Here is a 20491-nt window from a genome sequence, read left to right on the forward strand (position 1 = left end):
TTTAACTTCCTGACTGAGGTCTTGAGATGTTGCTTCAATATATCCAAATAAGTTTCCTTCCTCATGATGCCAACTATTTTGTGAAGTGTACCAGTCCCTCCTGCAGTAAAGCACCCCCACAAAATGATGCTGCCACCCCCATGCTTCACGGTTGGGATGGTGTTCTTCGGCTTGCATGCCTCCCCCTTTTTCCTCCAAACACAACGATGGTAATTACGGCCAAACAATTCTATTTTTGTTTCATCAGACCAGAGGACATTACTCCAAAAAGTTGAATATTTGTCCCCATGTGCAGTTGCAAACCGTAGTCTGGCATTTTTATGGCAGTTTTGGAGCAGTGGCTTCTTCCTTGCTGAGCGGCCTTTCAGGTTATGTCGGTATAGGACTCGTTTTACTGTGGATATAGATACTTTTGTACCTGTTTCTTCCAGCATCTTCACAAGGTCTTTTGCTGTTGTTTCGGGATTGATTTGCAATTTTCGCACCAAAGTACGTTCATCTCTAGGAGACAGAACGCGYCTCCTTCCTGAGCGGTATGACGGCTGCGTGGTCCCATGGTGTTTATACTATTGTTTGTACAGATGAACATGGTACCTTCAGGCGTTTGGAAATTGCTCCCAAGGATGAACCAGACTTGGAGGTCTACAATTGTTTTTCTGAGGTCTTGGCTGATTTCTTTTGATTTTCCCATGATGTCAAGCAAAGAGGCAATGAGTTTGAAGGAAGACCTTGAAATACATCCACAGGAACACCTCCAATTGAATCAAATGATGTCAATTAGCTTATCAGAAGCTTCTAAAGCCATGAAGTCATTTCCTGGAATTCTCCAAGCTGTTTAAAAGGCACAGTCAACTTTGTGTATGTAAACTTCTGACCCACTGGAATTGTGATACAGTGAATTATAAGTGAAATAATCTGTCTGTAAACAATTGTAGGAAAATGTACTTGTGTCATGCACAAAGTAGATGTCCTAACCGACTTGCCAAAACTATAGTTTGTTAACAAGAAAAGTGTGCCGTGGTTGAAAAACGAGTTAATGACTCCAACCTAAGTGTATGTAAGTAAACCTCCGACTTCAACTGTATGTATGTATGTATTTTTTTAACCTTTATTTTACTAGGCAAGTCAGTTAAGAACAAATGCTTATTTACAATGGTGGCCTACCCCGGCCAAACCCAGACGACGCTGGGCAAATTGTGCGCCGACTCCCAATCATGGCCGGATGTGATACAGCCTGGATAAAAACCAGAGCGAGAGACAGAGTCCCTATGCCGAAATAGCACCCGACTCTGGGTCAATACTTACATCTCTCTGGTCGACTGCACTTCACTACTATTTAGATTCTTCAACCCGCCAAAACAAAGACAATAATACACAGTAATATGACTTTACGGATAAAGGTGGGAGAATAATAATTGTAATAATTTTCTGTTGCATCATTGTGAGCTCACCCATAAAGAATGGTCTCTTCTTTTAATTGGGGTGGGTTGATAAAAATGAATTGGAGCAACAAAGCGAGATGACAAAGCAATTTGGTTTGGGGTGAGTGTGGTGCGTGTGTGTGGTGTCTCTATGGAGCGGAGTGTTATTAGTTGGCTGGTTGCTGAGATGAGAGCTGCTGGGCTAGGGGCTCCTGGGAAGGCCCGCAAAGCTCAGGAACACAGGAGTCACCAGCACTGACTGACACTCAGGGAAGAGCAGCCAGCCATACCACTAAACAATGGACTACTCAATTTTGAATATTTTATCTACCCGCATACCCCACCAAACCACACATGCAACAAACGACACAAAAACACTTGTCCACAAACACATAGCATAAAAGTTAAACTCGTTAATGTTTTTTTTTAGGTTTTAAATTGCGAGGGAGTCATCTTGGAATCTCTATACAGGGAACCTACACATCGGGGGGGAAATTAGCATATTTTATGGCAACTTCCTGGATTTAGGGAGAGGGGTTGAATTATTTAGTTAATGGACAGAATGTGGCTAAATAAGATTACCTCGAGTCAGTGCCCCAGTGCATGGCATAGATTTTAGCCAGATGCCCCCTCAGTGTCCTTCTAGTGCGCATCTGAATTCGGCCAATTGGGTCGATGTTTGCTGTGATCTGAAGGGAAGGGGGGGGGAACAATCAATGACCATGACAAAATAGGCTGTGTATCTGCATGGGATGCTCTTTACTAGGTTCTCTTCTGTGAAACAATTGCCTTTCCTTCATCAGCCCCCATGTTGCATTTATAAAAGTACAGAGAGTGGGTGCTGCTGCTTCTAGCATTTGTTGGCTGGGTGACAAAGAGCCTAGCAAGAGCAGGCTCTATTCTAGTGAGCTATCTCTGCTGCTATCTAAGGACAGCCTTTGAGCCGTGGAATCATTGGACCCCAGTGCATCTCGCTTACCTATCCCAGTTTAAACTTTACTAGGCTTTGACAACAGGTTTAACATGGCCCTTCACCTGTATCCTGAATAATGAGGAAGGCTTTATAGTGGTTCCCCATCCCCTCCAATCTCGTTTCTGAACTGCACTCTACGGGATCTATTTGTGGGGTAAGGTGGGAAGGTCTCTTACCTGAGACAAGGTAGCATCCGCACACGCTTTCCTGGCATCCTGGAAGTAACAAAAAAAAGTTACATTTCATTATCACTGATCTAAATGGACAAGTCCTTATTCTATCCCACATAAGTTTTTGATAACGTGACAATTTCTCAAAGAATTCCACCTCAATGAATCAAAGTGTTGAGCCAATCATTTCAGCCATCACGGTAATAAAATTACCATTCCCACTGACTTGATAAACAACACCATCACTTGCCTCTCTAAACCCACTTATTTTGGCTCAGTGTTGACTCATGGCTACACTATTAAAATGAGATGCGTTTAAACCTCCCAAAACAATTCAATTTCAATCTAGACCACAAGCCCAATTGTGTTATTTTTGGTGTTTAAACRTATCACAACTGAAAAATGTTTCCTCACTTTTGCTATCCAGCTAGCATCTTGCAGAGATTTCACTAACAATAGCTAGCTCGTTACAAGAGAATTGTCTGAGACTAAAACAGATGCTTGAGTATGTTATATTTTGATAAAAGAGAAGATAACGCTGATTGTAGCATTCTTAAGTGCTAAAATGCAAATGTTCAACTGAGAACAAAGTTAGTGTTAGGCTTTAGGTACATCTGCGAGAATTGTAGTGCCCTCTAGTGGCTCTATGTAAAATCCCTGCACAGACAATGCATTTATGAGAAGAAATCAGGGAGAGGACGATTGTAGAGGACTTACTCTGATCTGGTTCTTGAGCTGCTCGGCCTCCTGGCGTAGCTGGTCTAGTTCGCTCATTTTCCTCTGCTAATGGGGTGCTTCGCTCCGCCGCCGGGACTCGTGCTGATCTGAGGGGCGAGAAAGAGGAGAGACAAGCTCAACACCCTGTTCACACAGTTTTCCCTATTAGCAATTAGTGTTACTTACCAGACCATGGTTCAAACAGTATTTACAACCTGATAAAATCCTAAAAGTACAAACCCAGCCCATCTGGCACTCCAGGCAGGCTCAAGCAAACGCCCTCTGAAACCAGGTCTGGTACACACAGGCAGCTAAATAAACAGCTGTTACGGGGTCCCTAACAAGTGGGCGTCCAAATCCCTGAGACGGGCTCAATACGCAATTCCCGAAATAGCAAGGACAAGCTCAGGGCACTAGGGTTAAATGTTCCAGACATAGAGACCATGTTATGATCAGATGCTATTTCTAAATAGTAGACTAGATTTAAGCTAATACCTTTGTGTTGTGAAAGAAGAAAATGAAGCAGTTTCCTATCACATTTTCACGTAAAATCCAAGAACGTAACTGTTGAGAAGAAAATTCGGCATTTGGACTCAGCATACACTAGCATCTGTAAAATTCACAGTAAAGACAATTCCTGCTCAGAATCACACATCACCCCCCCCCGAAAGATTCATAAAGCCACACAAACTCACTGGGAATCACAGAATCCCAACCCAGAATCCCAACCCTAGAGAAACCAAAATGTGTCCTTGCCAGCAAAAACGGTTACCTAGCAACAGGATTCTGCAGCTAGTTTGTGCTAAAGATCACCATTTCCAAAAATGATGCAGAATTTCTCTATCCCCCATCCCATCCCCTCTCGATAGACTAGCCAACTCGAGACAAACATATGGTGGCCGGTAGCCATTCCTGGACAACTGAGGCGAAATTGAAATCCATTGGCGGAAATCCATTGAGTCTGCAAAAACATTGAGAACATACCCCTCCTTTGGCTTGCCAAACGGAGAGGGCTGGAGCGCGAAAAGAGAGAAGCCTGGTGGGTTCTGTGAGCTACTTCTAGCATAAAGGTGCTCAGGTGACAAAGACAAGCACTAGTTCAGCTCTCAGACACTCTGGCCCTGGTCAGTGGACTCAGAATTCTCCTCCCAATGTCATTCCTGTAATCCTGGGACACAGTTGATTCAGCTCCTCCAACCAAATCGGGTTAAGACAAAACCTGCTGATGATCCTAAAAGCAGTGGCTATCCCGCTGACCCCAATCCTCTGTTGGACGGGATTAGCCTTGACACTTTCACTGTCTGGAGACGAGACACAAACACAAAAGTATAGGCTACTTAGTGTAGTGATAAATGCTACAGTACAAGTTGGAAGTTCTGCATATTGACAGTCTGGGTTGAAGATCATTATTGGCTAAGGCTACGTTTGATCGAGACTGCTAAGCACCGATGCTACCTTCGATCACTATGCAACAATGCTCATCTTACATTTCTACCAACTGGTTCCACAATCAAAAAATAACCCATGGTCATCGTCAACCAGTTGCCATTGGTTTTTACAAGAAAAATGTATTTTGTGTTAGTACATTAACAGGCTTCCAGCTTTACGATTTGTAGGTTTGACCAGGACAGGGATAAAGGAATTCAGCAAATTAGGAAATTGATCTTAACATCTTCAATGTACATAGGTAATGCATTTAAACTAAGCATTTCTTTAAACTGTTTTGTGCAAACATTGGGGGGAAATCATTACATCCACCTTTGTCATTGACAACACAATTAAAGAAACACAAATATCCACATTCCTTAGTCCAAGTATGTAGACTATAACAGTTTCCGAGTTTTGCAAAACATTTCAACCATCCCGTCTATTTTCCTTACCTCCCTCTCTCTCGGTCTTTTCTGTATGGGTCGTGTGTTCTAAGAGCTTGGAGACCTTCTGAATGAAGTACCTTATCCTTCAAACACCTGAGCCATCTCAGCAGCTACCTGCCACCTGATTGGCTCACGGGCTAACTGGGTCTACTTCTAAGCAATGAGACTTAACCCCCTAATCGTGTTGATAAAAATGTGTCATGATAATATTACTAACTCTCCTTGGTCTTCTCCCTGACGAGAGCCAGTTAGAATGACCTGTGTGTGGCCCTTTCCCAGAACCAAAGCCATACAGGCAGATCTGTACGTTATTTCAACTAAATACAATTACATTACAAAGTGTAAGTGAGTAGTAAGGTCTACTGTGAGTATTCTAAACTACAGGGTAGGGCTGGGCGATATGGACAAAATATTATATCACGGTATAAAAAATAATAAAAAATGTTGACGTCATTTTATGTTTTTTAATAATAAAAGTTCTAAATTTGCTTTATGAGTAGTGTGACCCTAGGGTGGCAACACATACATTAAGTGATTTCAAATGGGTCTTTCTCCATTATGATTTATACTGTTCAATTCAATGTTTTATACTGTTCAATTCAACTTCAACCCCCCAGAAATAATTGATCAATTTCTGCATTTGAGATCATTTCCACACTGCCACGTAGGGCTGCACGATATGGGCAAGTAATATGGGCCTTCTTTTTAACCAAATGTTGCAATACGACTTGCGATTTAGAGCAAAATACTTGGGTTAATTATTGGAATCATGGGAATAGAATGTCTATTCTAATTATATAGTTAGAATATAATAGTGGGCACTTTCAATACAGTGTTTGACATGACAACGAATGAAAATGCCAGGGAGGAGTTATTGTGACAGGGTAGAAACTGTGTTGATAGGTGTTTCCAATGTAGCCAATAATCTTTGGCTACATTGAATGTTCTCTCTAAACTACTTCATGTAGTTAACATATGCTTGCTTTGCGTTTACCTCTAAATTTAGAAGACACTGTTGCACAAACAACATGCTGATTTAGGTCTACACAATCACTGGTATTATCAGGCTGTATAGCTAATTACGCTTGCGCTTATTCAGTACATGTATTAGCTAGCTAGCGATTAGCATTAACGGCTAACAAGATTTAGGAACAACTTGCTAAGAAAAGACAAATGAGCTGTTTGCTGATGTAAGAAACACAGGCTAATAGTGTCATTAGAATGCTAGTAGATTTATATTAAGAAGCAGTGACAAATGTATCGTTGTCATCAACAGTGTTGCATATGCATTGACCATGCAGACTGAACTCAAGTGTCTCGTGGTTGAAAAACTTCAAATGAGCTCCTTGAGTGACAGGAAGCGTGGCTAGGTCTGTGGAAAGCGGCATAGAGTGGAGAGAAAACTCAAGTAGCGAAGTAAACTATAAAATGGACGTTACACACTGCGTATCACATTTAGCAAACCTAACATTCAAATACTGGTATAGAAGGTCATGTAAAAACCCAAATCGGTCYGTGCATCAATACCGGTTTATCGCAATAAACGGTATACAGCCCAGCCCTACTACAGGGTGCCTTGAATAAGCTTAGGGATGTCTAAGATTTATTTATTGTGCTATATTGGATGTTGGTGGTGACAAAATAAGATTATAAATCCCATTACAATAGTCAGTTACATGAAGAAAAAAAAGGGGGCATTAATATGCTGAGATGGAATATATACAAASCAAATTGGTCAAACAGATGGCATTGAAACCAACCATGGTGGCAGAAATATGAGTGGAGGGGGGGGGTCTGTAAATGGTGGCAGAAGTGGGATTTAGGGGCAGCCTGGGGAGACTACATTGGTGATGTAAGTGTGATATTTATTTGTGGGGGAGCTCTGTGATGGCGGCAGAGGTGTGATTCAGAGGGCCTTTTTCTGTTCTGGTGGTGGGAGTGTGTTGAAACCGCTGGCAGGCCCACTGATAGTGTGTCTCTATGCTAGTGCCTTCTCTCTTAGCCGGCTATTTTTAGAGAGGTGGTGGAGGAGGGAAGCAGACTTCACATTTTCCAGCCAGTTCTATTGGCTCCATCAAGCACAATGCAGTGACATAGGGAGAGGGAAGTGAAATTAGGGGGGACCAGCGCTTTAAAGGCATTACTTCTTCCTATGAAGCAAATCAGCATTTACTACCTTATCAAGCCCTGATCCCACATTGTACTGCTATTTGGCATAGGAAAGCCTAATAAACGAATCATAGAAACTGTTGAGGAATTCCTTCATTTTCAAAAGCATCCAGTGGCAATTACTTCACATGCAATAACAGCTATAGATTTGATCAGAATAAAAGTGGATAAGATAGTCATTACTAAGCCACCTTTCCAATCACATTATAGGTTCTGAGACAAAGCAGTCAAATCACTTCTCAGAACCCAATTTCTCCTACCCCCAGTATGAACGCAAACGTTATTCACATAAAAAATACCATTAAAACAGACCGGTTTGATTCAAAATGGAAATATACTGAACAAAAATATAAACAACTATTTCAATGATTTTACTGAGTTACAGTTCATATAAGGAAATCAGTCAATTTAAATAAAGTCATTAGGCCCTAATTTATGGATTTCACATGACTGGGTAGGGGTGCAGCCATGGGTGGGGACTGGGAGGCCATAGGCCCAACCAATGGGGAGCCAGGCCCACCCAATCAAAATGTGTTTTTCCCAACAAAAGGGCTTTATTACAGACAGAAATATTCCTCAGTTTCATCAGCTGTCCGGGTGGCTGGTCTTAGACAATCCCGCAGGTAAAGAAGCCGGATGTGGATGTACTGGGCTGGTGTGGTTACACGTGGCCTGCGGTTGTGAGGCCGGTTGGCCGTATTACCAAATTCTCTAAAACGACGTTGGAGGCTGATGGTAGAATAATGTACATTCAATTCCCTGGTGGACATTCCTGCTGTCAGAAAGCCAATTGTACACAAGTTTTGGCATTGTGTTGTGTGACAAAACTGCACAAGGTGCACCTGTATAAATGATCATACTGTTTAATCAGCTTCTTGATATGCCATCCCTGTCAGGTGGATGCATTCTTAGCAAAGGAGAAATGCTCTCTAACAGGGATGTAAGCAAATTTGTACAAACATTTGAGAGAAATAAGCTTTGTGCATATGGAGCACTTCTGGGATCTTTTACTGAAGCTCATGAAACACGGGCCCAACACGTTAAGTTTATATTTTTGTCTAGTATAGATAACTGCCGAATCATAATTGGGTTGTTGTGGTGTAAAGAAGAGGGAAGCGCCTCCCCATGGCATGAAGAAGGGGACTGAGGAAGGCTGGGTGGGTATTTAGGGAGATGTTCTGCTGCACAGGAGGATAGAGGAGAGGGAGGAGAGGCGGAGGGAGGACAGAGCCAGATTAGCCTAATGAGATTTAACAAGCAGAGGACGATTGGGAGGAAACCTGCTAATTAACCCCTTGGTGAAGGGGAACAGGGTGTGGTAACCTTCACAACATTAAGAACCCAGCGGAGCAGGCGCACAGACCCAGTCACCTTGTTGCTACTGCTGGGAGCCTCTTAAGGTTGCAGCCTGAGAGATCGGTGCTACTACACACTTACAGTTGAAGGTCGGCAGATTACATACACTTAGGTTGGAGTTATTAAAACTTGTTTTTCAACCACTCCACAAATTTCTTGTTAACTTCTTTGGGGTAGGGGGCAGTATTTTCACGTCCGGATGAAAAGCAGGCCCAGAGTAAACGGCCTGCTACAAAGCCATAAAAGCTAGAATATCTGAGAAAAAAATCCAACCAGGAAGTGGGAAATCTGAGGTTTGTAGTTTTTCAACTCAGCTCCTATTGAAGATAGTGGGATATTGGTAATGTTGCACTTCCTAAGGCTTCCACTAGATGTCAACAGTCTTTAGAACCTTGTCTGATGCTTCTACTGTGACGTGGGGGCGAATGAGAGGGGATTGAGTAAGGTCTATCATGAGCTGAACATACGCGTTCATGTGAGAGCGAGCTCTGTTCCATCGCAATTCTGAAGACAAAGGAATTCTCCGGTTGGAACATTATTGAAGAATTATGTTAAAAACATCCTAAAGATTGATTCAATACTTCGTTGTCATGTTTTTACGGAGTGTAATATAATTTTTAAACTTTTCGTCCGTACTTTCCGCTGGACTTGCCCGCGCGTCGTGAGTTTGAAAAGTGTAATGAACGCTAGAACAACGGAGGAATTTGGACATAAATGATGGACATTATCAAACAAAACAAACATTTGTGGAACTGGTATTCCTGGGAGTGCATTCTGAAGAAGATCAAAGGTAAGTGAATGTTTATAATGTTATTTCTGACTTATGTTGAGTGCACAATAATGGCGGATATATTTGTGTCTTGATTGAGCGCCTACTTAGATTATTGCATGGTTTGCTTTTTCCCTAAAGCTTTTTTGAAAATCTGACACAGCGGTTGCATTAAGGAGAAGTGCATCAAATTCCATGCATAACAGTTGTATCTTTTAGCAATGTTTATTATGAGTATTCCTGTRAATTGATCTTTGCTCTCTGCAAAATCAAAGGATGTTTTGGAACTTCTGAACGTAAGGCGCCAATGTAAACTCAGATTTTTGGATATAAAAATGAACTTCACCGAACAAAACATACATGTATTGTGTAACATGAAGTCCTATGAGTGTCATCTGATGAAGATCAAAGGTTAGTGATTCATTTTATCTATATTTCTGCTTTTTGTGAATCCTCTCTTTGGCTGGAAAAATGGCTGTGTTWTTCTGTGAATAGGCACTCACCTAACATAATCGTTTGGTTTGCTTTCGTCGTAAAGCCTTTTTCAAATCGGACACTGTGGATGGATTTACAACAAGTGTATCTTTAAAATGGTGTAAAATACATGTAGGTTTGAGGAATTATAATTATGGGACTTCTGTTGTTTTGAATTTGGCGCCCTGCAGTTTCACTGGCTGTTGAAGAGGTGGGACGCTACAGGGCGTCTCACGTACCCTAGAGAGGTTAACAAACTATAGGTTTTGGCAAGTTATTTAGGACATCTACCCTGTGCATGACAAGTCATTTTTCAGACAGATTATTTCACTTAACTCACTGTATCACAACTTCAGTGGGTCAGAAGTCTACATACACTAAGTTGACTGTGCCTTTAAACAGCTTGAAAAATTCCAGGAAATGATGTCATGGATTTGGAAGTTTCTGATRGGCTAATTTACATCATTTGAGTCAATTGGAGGTGTACCTGTGGATGTATTTCAAGGCCTACATTCAAACTCAGTGACTCTTTGCTTGACATCATGGGAAAATCAAAAGAAATCAGCCAAGACCTCAGAAAATAARTTTTAGACCTCCACAAGTCTGGTTCATCCTTGGGAGCAATTTCCAAAACGCCTGAAGGTACCACGTTCATCTGTACAAACAATAGTACGTAAGTATAAACACCATGGGACCACGCAGCCATCATACCGCTCAGGAAGGAGACGCGTTCTGTCTCCTAGAGATGAACGTACTATGGTGCGAAAAGTGCAAATCAATCCCAGAACAGCAAAGGACCTTGTGAAGATGCTGGATGAAACAGGTACAAAAGTATCTACTGTATATCTACAGTAAAACAAGTCCTATATTGACATAACCTGAAAGGCTGCTCAGCAAGGAAGAAGCCACTGCTCCAAAACCGCCATGAAAAAGCCAGACTACGGTTTGCAACTGCACATGGGGACAAAGATCGTACTTTTTGGAGAAATGTCCTCTGGTCTGATGAAACAAAAATAGAACTGTTTGGCCATAATGACCATCGTTATGTTTGGAGGAAAAAGGGGGATGCTTGCAACCCGAAGAACACCATCCCAACCGTGAAGCACGGGGGTGGCAGCATCATGTTGTGCGGGGTACTTTGCTGCAGGAGGGACGGGTGCACTTCACAAAATTGATGGCTCATGAGGGAGAAATTATGTGGATATATTGAAGCAACATCTCAAGACATCAGTCAGGAAGTTAAAGCTTGGTCGCAAATGGGTCTTCCAAATGGACAATGACCCCAAGCATACTTCCAAAGTTGTGGCAAAATGGCTTAAGGACACAAAGTCAAGATATTGGAGTTGCCATCACAAAGCCCTGACCTCAATCCTATAGAACATTTGTGGTCAGAACTGAAAAAGCGTGTGCGAGCAAGGAGGCCTACAACCTGACTCAGATTACCACCAGCTCTGTCAGGAGGAATGGGCCAAAATTCACCCAACTTATTGTGGGAAGCTTGTGGAAGGCTACCTGAAACATTTGACCCAAGTTAGGCAATACTACCAAATACTAATTGAGTGTATGTAAACTTCTGACCCACTGGCAATGTGATGAAAGAAATAAAAGCTGAAATAAATCATTCTCTCTACTATTATTCTGACATTTCACATTCTTAAAATAAAGTAGTGATCCTAACTGACCTAAGACAGGGAATTTATACTAGGATTAAATGTCAGGAATTGTGAAAATCTGAGTTTAAATGTTTTTGGCTAAGGTGTATGTAAACTTCCAACTTCAACTGTTTGTCAAATTACCTAGGTTAAACGTTCCAGGTGTATTTCCAAATACTTMATTCGAATGCATGTGAAAGTAATTGAGATATCTTAAATAGTTATTTTAACCCAGGTCTGATGGCCACACACACAGTGGCCATTTATTTAACCCAAAACCAACACTGACAAACTCCGTTTGCCTTGTGGTTATTGACTCTTAAGTTTATCATCTTGACATCTTTACATTTATTACAGACTAAACTGAGAGTCCAAGTGGTCATAAAAAGTTGAGTGGACTTGGCCAAGGATTTCTACGGGCTTATCACTATCATCCCCGATTGTTTCTAATTTCAGGTTTTGAAACGTATAGGTCTGTCAAACAAATAAAATCGAGTTAATTGCATGGTTCTCTAATGAATTATGATTAATGGCAACTTTATAAATCATTCAAATTTGACCCTAATTAAACATGTTAATTTAAAACACATTACATGGGTTGTAGGTATAATCTATTTTGATTATAGGGGAAGAAACCGTATTCTACGAAAATAAAAATCAGCCAGGTCTGATATAAAACTTMATGTAAAATATAATAGCTACAGCTATTAGATTTAGCCTAGGCTACTTCTTATCCATGTTCTTCCACATGAACTAGTCACTAGTGCTGGGACAATAACTGTATAATCATGTAACCGTCAATTATGGACGATAAACATATCGTCATAATACATTCCTTTTAGGAGGAGGGCGGGGGTTCAACTTTATTTTCAAGTAGATAGTAGGAATGTGCATCTCTCCTTTCATGAACGATTCTATATGCATCTAGATACATGGGTCCGACACGATACAGGAACAATACATTTGTTCGGTGCGATTCGGTTTGATTAGTTCGTTCCCCTAATGTGATTCGGCTGGATACGATACACCAATGTTTTGTTGTTGCGTGAACACATTCCTTTCTCTATTTAAACTAATCTGCTGCTGATGGGAGCTCAGAAACTGGGCCTCTCTGAGATGGCTCTGTCGGAGATGACTTTGCTAACCAGAGTGGCCCTCAGTGTGTGTGTGTGTGTGTGTGTAGGCACCTGAGCTGAGCCATATGGCAGACTGAGCATCTACCACGGGTGGGGGCAATGTATGCTTTTTGTCCACCCACTTTTAATCTGAAATCACCATCCCCCACTGATTAACTTATCTTCAATCTGCAAAAATGACTTGAGCTAGTATGCTACTATGTCAATATTCATCGTTAGAAATTAGAAGACATTTAGCCAATTAATGCAATACATTTTGGGATTTTACCCAGTCTCAAAATAAGACCATTTTGAATTTTACAGAGAGCTTCTCCCACTGACCTATGAATACGACCATGTGCAGCTTGCAAAAATTATTGCGGTCCTTTATGAAATTATCATGTTCATTTAAAAGTGACCAAATACACTGACTTTTTAAAGCAAAACTACCAAAACTACTTCTTATGGTAAACCGGAATAATCGAAATATTACCGCRACACTGGCGGTCACGAGTCATGAAGGCAGTCAAATTCCATGTAACCGTTTAGTCATAGTCACGGTAATTAGGCTTCTCCAAGCTCTGATGTTGCTGCTGGTCAATAGTTGCCTACCAAACTTGCTAAATGCCTGGTACTCAGCACTCTATTGTCCCTTTAATCATTCAGACATCAATGCAAATGTATTAGAAAATTTATATCAAAACACTTCGAGAAGATCCTCCCTAGTGGCGCAGCGGTCTAAGGCACTGCATCGCAGTGCTACTAGAGATCCTCGTTCGAGTCCAGGCTCTGTCGCAGCCAGCCGCGACCGGGAGACACATGGTGCAGCGCACAATTGGCCCAGCGTCATCCGGGTTAGGGGAGGGTTTGGCCAGCCGGGATGTCCTTGTCCCAACGCGCACTAGTGACTCCTGTGGCGGGCCAGGCGCATGCACGTTGACACGATCGCCAGGTGTACGGCGTTTCCTCCGACACATTGGCGCGGCTGGCTTCCGGGTTAAGCGGGCATTGTGTCAAGAAGCAGTGCAGCTTGGCTGGGTCGTGTTTCGNCAAGAAGCAGTGCAGCTTGGCTGGGTCGTGTTTCGGAGAACGCGCGGCTCTCGACCTTCGCCTAATAGTTTTATTTGGGATCTAGTTTAATTTGGGATCTATTGCACCCCACAGCTGTCCAAGACTATGTTTGGAAAATGTATTTCTTGCACAGAGTAAGTCGACTTTTGTACTATGGGGGATAGTAAATTGACATATGCTAGAGCTTTTGCTGTTTGCTTGGCCTACTCATCTTGTTGGCTGATAAACTAAATGTGGAGAGATTTTGAATAAGCACCTCGGAATTGAATAAGGACACGCGCAGTTGCGTCCCCGATGTGTCTGTCTTCCATTGTAGCCTGTGAGAAAGACCCGATCATGTGATGGAGAGGCCAACGTTTGTAGAACAACTAAAGTTATATTAAGAACTCTAAATTAAGCATATAGTAGTATTCTTCATACTAAAATAACTAGTGTAGCCCACAGCCATTTGGCATAGCCACATCAGGACAACTCAGAGTATGCTATTATTTTCTTCTGAAATAGACTACATTCTCTTCATATCATGTTTCTTTAGACCTGTATAAAATAATGGATTTCTTGTGAAGGTGTAGGCTATATTACATGAATGTATCCTACTTTTTTGCATGGAAGCCAGGAGATGCTAAATGTGTTTGTTAATTAACAGTCAACTACCGTGAGAATGACAGTTATCTTCTTATGGCTTGGGTGAATAAGGTGCCCAGAGTAAACTGCCTGCTACTCAGGCCCAGAAGCTAAGATATGCATATTATTAGTAGATTTGGATAGAAAACTCTGAAGTTTCTAAAACTGTTTGAATGATGTCTGTGAGTATAACAGAACTCATATGGCAGGCCAAAACCTGAGAAAAAATCCAACCAGGAAGTGGGAAATCTGAGGTTTGTAGTTTTTCAACTCTTTGCCTATCCAAGATAGTGTACATTTGGTCCGATTGCACTTCCTACGGCTTCCACTAGATGTCAACAGTCTTTAGAACCTTGTTTCAGGCTTCTACTGTGAGGTGGGAGAGAATGAGAGCTGAATGAGTAAGAGGTCTGCCAGAGTGCCATGAGCTCATTCAGGTGCGCTCCCGTGAGAGGTAGCTGCGTTCCATTGCATTTCTAAAGACGAAGGAAATCTCCGGTTGAAACATTATTGAAGATTTATGTTAAAAACATCCTAAAGATTGATTCTATACATTGTTTGACATGTTTCTACGAACTGTAATGGAATTCTTTGACTTTGTCTGGCCTGCACGTCGTGAATTTGGATTTGTGAACTAAAGGCGCGAACAAAAGGAGGCATTTGGACATAAATGATGGACTTTATCGAACAAAACAAACATTTATTGTGGAACTGGGATTCCTGGGAGTGCATTCTGATGAAGATCATCAAAGGTAAGTGAATATTTATAATGTTATTTCTGACTTCTGTTGACTCCACAACATGGCGGATATCTGTATGGCTTGTTATTGTGTCTGAGCGTCGTACTCAGATTATTACATGGTGTGCTTTTTCGGTAAAGTTTTTTTGAAATCTGACACAGCGGTTGCATTAAGGAGAAGTTTATCTAAAGTTCCATGCATAACACTTGTGTTTATCTACATTTATGATGAGTATTTCTGTAAATTGATGTGGCTCTGCAAAATCACCGGATGTTTTGGAAGCAAAACATTACTGAACGTAACACGCCAATGTATACTGACATTTTTGGATATAAATATGAACTTTATCGAACAAAACAYACATGTATTGTGTAACATGAAGTCCTATGAGTGTCATTTGATGAAGATCATCAAAGGTTAGTGATTCATTTTATCTCTATTTCTGCTTTTTGTGACTCCTCTCTTCGGCTGGAAAAATGGCTGTGTTTTTCTGTGACTAGGTAACTTACTGACCTAACAATCGTTTGGTGTGCTTTCGTCGTAAAGCCTTTTTGAAAATCGGACACTTGTGGGATTAACAACAAGTTTATCTTTAAAATGGTGTAAAATACTTGTATGTTTGAGGAATTTTAATTATGAGATTTCTGTTTGAATTTGGCACCCTGCACTTTCACTGGCCGTTGTCATATCTATCCATATCTAACAATCACCGGCTGACAATTTCGTGACCGCCACAGCCCTAGTTGTGTCCATTCCGGTTAACACAGTAAAAAAAAATAAAAAAAATCTACAGCACGCTTGGTAACAATGACCCAGCGAGTTACGTTGGTTGTAACAACTAATAAAGCCTGTGACTTGACATTGCGGAAGTCATTTTACAAGCATCTGAACGCTGAAGGTGCCACGCAGATGTACGAATAGTCTACCGGAAACAGGGATCGGCCTACCTCTCGTTGGCGCGAGTAGCTATGTCTCCCGCACTGTGCACACAGTTATGACAATCCTACGCAGTTACATGCATAAAAGTTCGATAGGCTACTGAACTGAAGGAGAGGACGCATCAACTCAGTCACAACAGATAAGTTATTTTCTGAATAAAACAATAAGACGAAAAAAACATTACGTTTGCATGACAAAAGTTATCCAAAATTCCCTAATCGTCACAGCCCTACTAGTCACAAGCTGCTACTGTACTAGAATTGGGATCCTTTGCTTTAATCTTTTGACCTGAGAACTACAACAGAAACAGTAGCTAAATGGAATGGAAGTTATGTTCTGATTAAAATCATTGTGGGAAATGAGTTGCTCAATCTAGGCATTCAGCCATGGCATTCATAGTTAAAGAAAAGGTTAAATAATATGTTTTAATTCTAAACAGTCTTGTTTTAGGTTAGCTAGCTAACTTCAGCATAACTACAAATTAAGTTTTAGCTGTCATCTAAAGAAACAGGATGCGTGGTGCTTAAAAGAGATCGTGTGGAAGCACATTTTTGTGTGAAGAAAAATGAAGATTAAAAAAACAAACACTTAAAAGGTAACTGTAATTAACACATTAACCCATGACAGCCCKTATTGTTGTTATAAAGATCAGAAAACTCATGCTCCCTAAATCTAGGAAATGTCTCTGAAAAAAATCGACGGTGGCCTGTGGATGTTTCACCACTGGTATGCTTGATACCATGGACACTTCACACGAGGCTCTGACAAAACCACCATATATTTTATGACATAATGATGACTTCCCTGACTCTCAATCTACCCACCTAATCTAATGGTACCGTCAGCCACATTGGTGTGAAATTGGGGCAGCATTTGAAAACAGAAAAAGTGTGGTGTAGGAAATCTTAATGTTGAACTGGCTGAGATTTGGTCAGTGTGTGGGAGTTAAATCCTGCCTCTCACCAAACTGTGCCATGTATTAAGTATTAACCATGAGGCCCTGTTGAAGCAGCATGGGGGTGAGGAGGAGGGGGTTGGTCTTAATAATTAAAGACCCCTTCCCAGCTGCCCCACTCCTCCCCTGCATGATGTGGCGTTACTCCTTCCTGCCTGGCTGATCTTAGACTTCACACCGTCGCATTACTATTCCTTGGGCGCTATTTACCTCATGACCAGATTTGCTCATTTCTAAAAGCGAGAGGAGTAGGTGATGGATCTTCCTTCCATGATGTTACACAGTGAGACTGTCTGCATGTCAGTACTTCAGCCATTTATTTGGTGTATGTCAGCACACTCCCTCTACACCAGGAAGTGCAGCGTGGAGCCTCTGAACGGGCGTTTCCTCTCAAAGGGTGTTTCCTTTGCTGCTTGTCTCTCTCCCTCTGTCGAAACACCCAGCGGAAGTGGCGACAGCGCATCCTCCCAAAACAATCTCTTTCAATCGCCCTCTCCCTTCGGGTAATACACCAGACAGGTGACAAATAYCATCTGACCGGTCTGCAAGCAAAACTCCAGTGTTTGACCATGGTCGGATGCTCGGTCCCTGTTCTATTGTGTGCCACAGCACCAAGCCACAGAGGCTACTGCTTGCCTGAGCAGCAAGAGGTGCTGTGGATGGTGAGCTCAGCTGAGGCTGCTGCAGCACACGTAGATTGACACACTAGTCCTCAGTCAAATTATTCCACATTTAGCCTATTCCACACTCAAAAAAATCATTCAACACTAGCTCAGTGTGACCTGAAATGATCACCACAGTAAGTACGCTAGAAAATATTTAATATGGGCCCTCAGATCCACAAAAAGTTCTGCAGCTGCACAATTGAGAGCATCTTGACTGGCTGAGTCACCTCTTGGTATGGTAACTACTTGGCATCCAAACGCAAAGCGCTACAGAAGGTAGTGCATAAGGCCAAGTAAATCACTGTGGCTGAGCTACCTGCCATCCAGGACCTCTATACCAGGAAGGCCTTAACAATTGTCAAAGACTCCAGCCACCCAAGTCACAGACTTCTCTCTGCTACTGCACGGCAAGTGGTGGACCATKTCTGGAACCAACAGGACCCTGAACAGGTTCTACCCCCAAGCCATAAGACTGACAAATAGTTAACCAAATAGCTACATAGACCATCCGCATTGACCCCCTTTTGCACCAACACTTTTGACTCATCACATACGCTGCTGATACTGCTTATTATGTATCCTGTTGTCTAGTCACTCTACCCCTACCTACAGTGCCTTCGGGAAGTATTCAGACCCCTTGACTTACCACATCTTGTTACATTACGGTCTTATTCTAAAAGCGATAATGACAGAGTGAATACAGGTTTTAGATTTTTGTTACAAATACCTTATACCTTACAAAAATACCTTATTTACATAAATATTCAGATCTTTTGCCATGAGACTCAAAATTGAGCTCAAGTGCATCCTATTTTCATTGATCATCTTTCAGATGTTTATACCAATTCATTGCAGTCCACCTGTGGTAAATTCAATTGATTGAACATGATTTAGAAAAGGCACACACCTGTCTATATAATGCATGTCAGAGCAAAAACCAAGCCATGAGGTCGAAGGAATTGTCCGTAGAGCTCCAAGACATGATTGTGTCGAGGCATCGATCTGGGGAAGGATACMCAAAAATGTCTGCAGCATTGAAGGTCCCCAAGAACACAGTGTCCTCCATCATTCATAAATGGAAGAAGTTTAGAAACACCAAGAATCTTCCTAGAGCTGGCCGCCCGGCCAAACTGAGCAATCGGGGGGGAGAAGGGCATTGTTCAGGGAGGTGACCAAGGACCCAATGGTCACTGACAGAGCTATAGAGTTCCTCTGTGGAAATGGGAGAACGTTCCAGAAAGACAACCTCCTCTGCAGCACTCCAATTAGGCCTTTATGGTAGAGTGGCACATGACGGAAGCCACTCCTAAGTAAAAAGCATAGGACAGCCCGCTTGGAGCTTGCCAAAAGGCACCTAAAGACTCTCAGCGCATGAGAAACTAGATTCTCTGGTCTGATGAAACCAAGATTGAACTTGACCTGAATGCCAAGCTTCATGTCTGGAGGAAACCTGGCATTATCCCTACGGTGAAGTATGGTGGCGGCAGCATCATGCTGTGGGCAGGTTTATCAGTGGCAGGGACTGGGAGAATAGTCAGGATCGAGGGAAAGATGAACAGAGCAAAGTACAGAGAGATCCTTGATGAAAACCTGCTACAGAGAGCTCAGAACCACAGACTGGGGAAAAGGTTAACCTTCCAACAGGACAACGACCCTAAGCACACAGCCAAGACAATGCAGGGGTGGCTTCACTGAATGTCCTTGAGTGGCCCAGCCAGAGGCCGGACTTGAATCCGATCGAACATCTCTGGAGAGACCTGAAATCAGCTGTGCAGCGACGCTCCCCATCCAACCTGACATAGATTGAGAGGATATGCAGAGAAGAAATGGGAGAAACTCCCCAAATACAGGTGTGCTAAGCTTTTAGTCATACCCAAGAAGACTCAAGGCTGTAATCGCTGTCAAAGGTACTTCAAAGTACTCTGTAAAGGGTCTGAATACTTATGTAATTGTGATATTTCCGGGGTTTTTGTATACATTTGCAAAAATAAAATCTAAAAACCTGTTTCTGCTTTGTCATTATGTGGTAGTGTGTAAATGGATAAAGGGGAAAACATTTTTATCAATTTTAGAATAAGGCTGTAATGTAACAAAATGAAGGGAAAATGAAGGGGCCTGAATACTTTCTGAATGCACTGTGTTTATGTGCATATCTACCTCAATTACCTTGTACCCCTGCCCCGACTAGGTACCCTGTGTATACAGCCAAGTTACCGTTACAAATTGTGTATTTATTCCTTGTGTTATTATTTCTCTGCATTGTTGCATGTGTAGGCCCCTTCAGTAAGCCTACACATGTTATTGATAAAGTATGTGACAAATAAAATGTGATTTTAAGTTCTTTTTCTATTGAACTACAAGACTGAAGGAGTACCAGATATGTACCAATATATTATTACCATACAAACCACAAATTCAAAGCCATTCAAATCAAATAGGCTAGTTTATGAATAGCGGGGGAGAGAAAATCTGAGTAATTTGGAGAAACACCCTTGAGCAAATCTCAATAAGAATAGCTGTCTCATGAAAACAACACCTACCAAACCTGTTTGTCCAACATATGTACTGTAATCTAGGTTAAGAACTAACATTTTGAAACAAATCTGTGGTTAACTGGTCTCCCTAAACTAGCTACATGAGACAAACCACATTCTTCCTTCATTCCACTAGCCTACTTCCATAAACCCCTGGCTACTTGGACAGTAACAAGCACAAAAAGTGAAGAATCAAAAGGAAACCAAACACATTCCGGGTGGACATCAGTCTTTCGTGAGGACAGGGAACTGAAAATATGGAGGAACAGCCAA

General features: G+C 41.8%; 1 protein-coding gene across 3 annotated transcripts in view; it reads right to left on the bottom strand.

The window, feature by feature from the left end:
• The window catches only part of LOC111966550 (guanine nucleotide-binding protein G(I)/G(S)/G(T) subunit beta-1), a 48778-nt gene that overhangs the window by 10156 nt on the left and 18131 nt on the right, over positions 1 to 20491 (bottom strand). Inside the window, exons 1-4 of one of the 3 annotated variants that reach the window (XM_023991290.3) lie at positions 5162 to 5230; positions 3282 to 3388; positions 2571 to 2609; positions 2004 to 2110 (exon numbers count right to left, since the gene is read on the bottom strand). In XM_023991290.3, the coding sequence (XP_023847058.1) occupies positions 2004 to 2110; positions 2571 to 2609; positions 3282 to 3338 (203 nt within the window). In that variant the 5' untranslated portion in view covers positions 3339 to 3388; positions 5162 to 5230. Of the gene's footprint in view, positions 1 to 2003; positions 2111 to 2570; positions 2610 to 3281; positions 3389 to 4265; positions 4451 to 5161; positions 5231 to 20491 lie in introns of those variants that run through there. The other 2 variants (XM_023991291.2, XM_023991289.2) reach the window with 2 other exon arrangements.

The sequence above is a fragment of the Salvelinus sp. IW2-2015 genome, linkage group LG7, assembly GCF_002910315.2.
Source record: "Salvelinus sp. IW2-2015 linkage group LG7, ASM291031v2, whole genome shotgun sequence".
In the NCBI taxonomy this organism is placed as follows: domain Eukaryota; kingdom Metazoa; phylum Chordata; class Actinopteri; order Salmoniformes; family Salmonidae; genus Salvelinus; species Salvelinus sp. IW2-2015.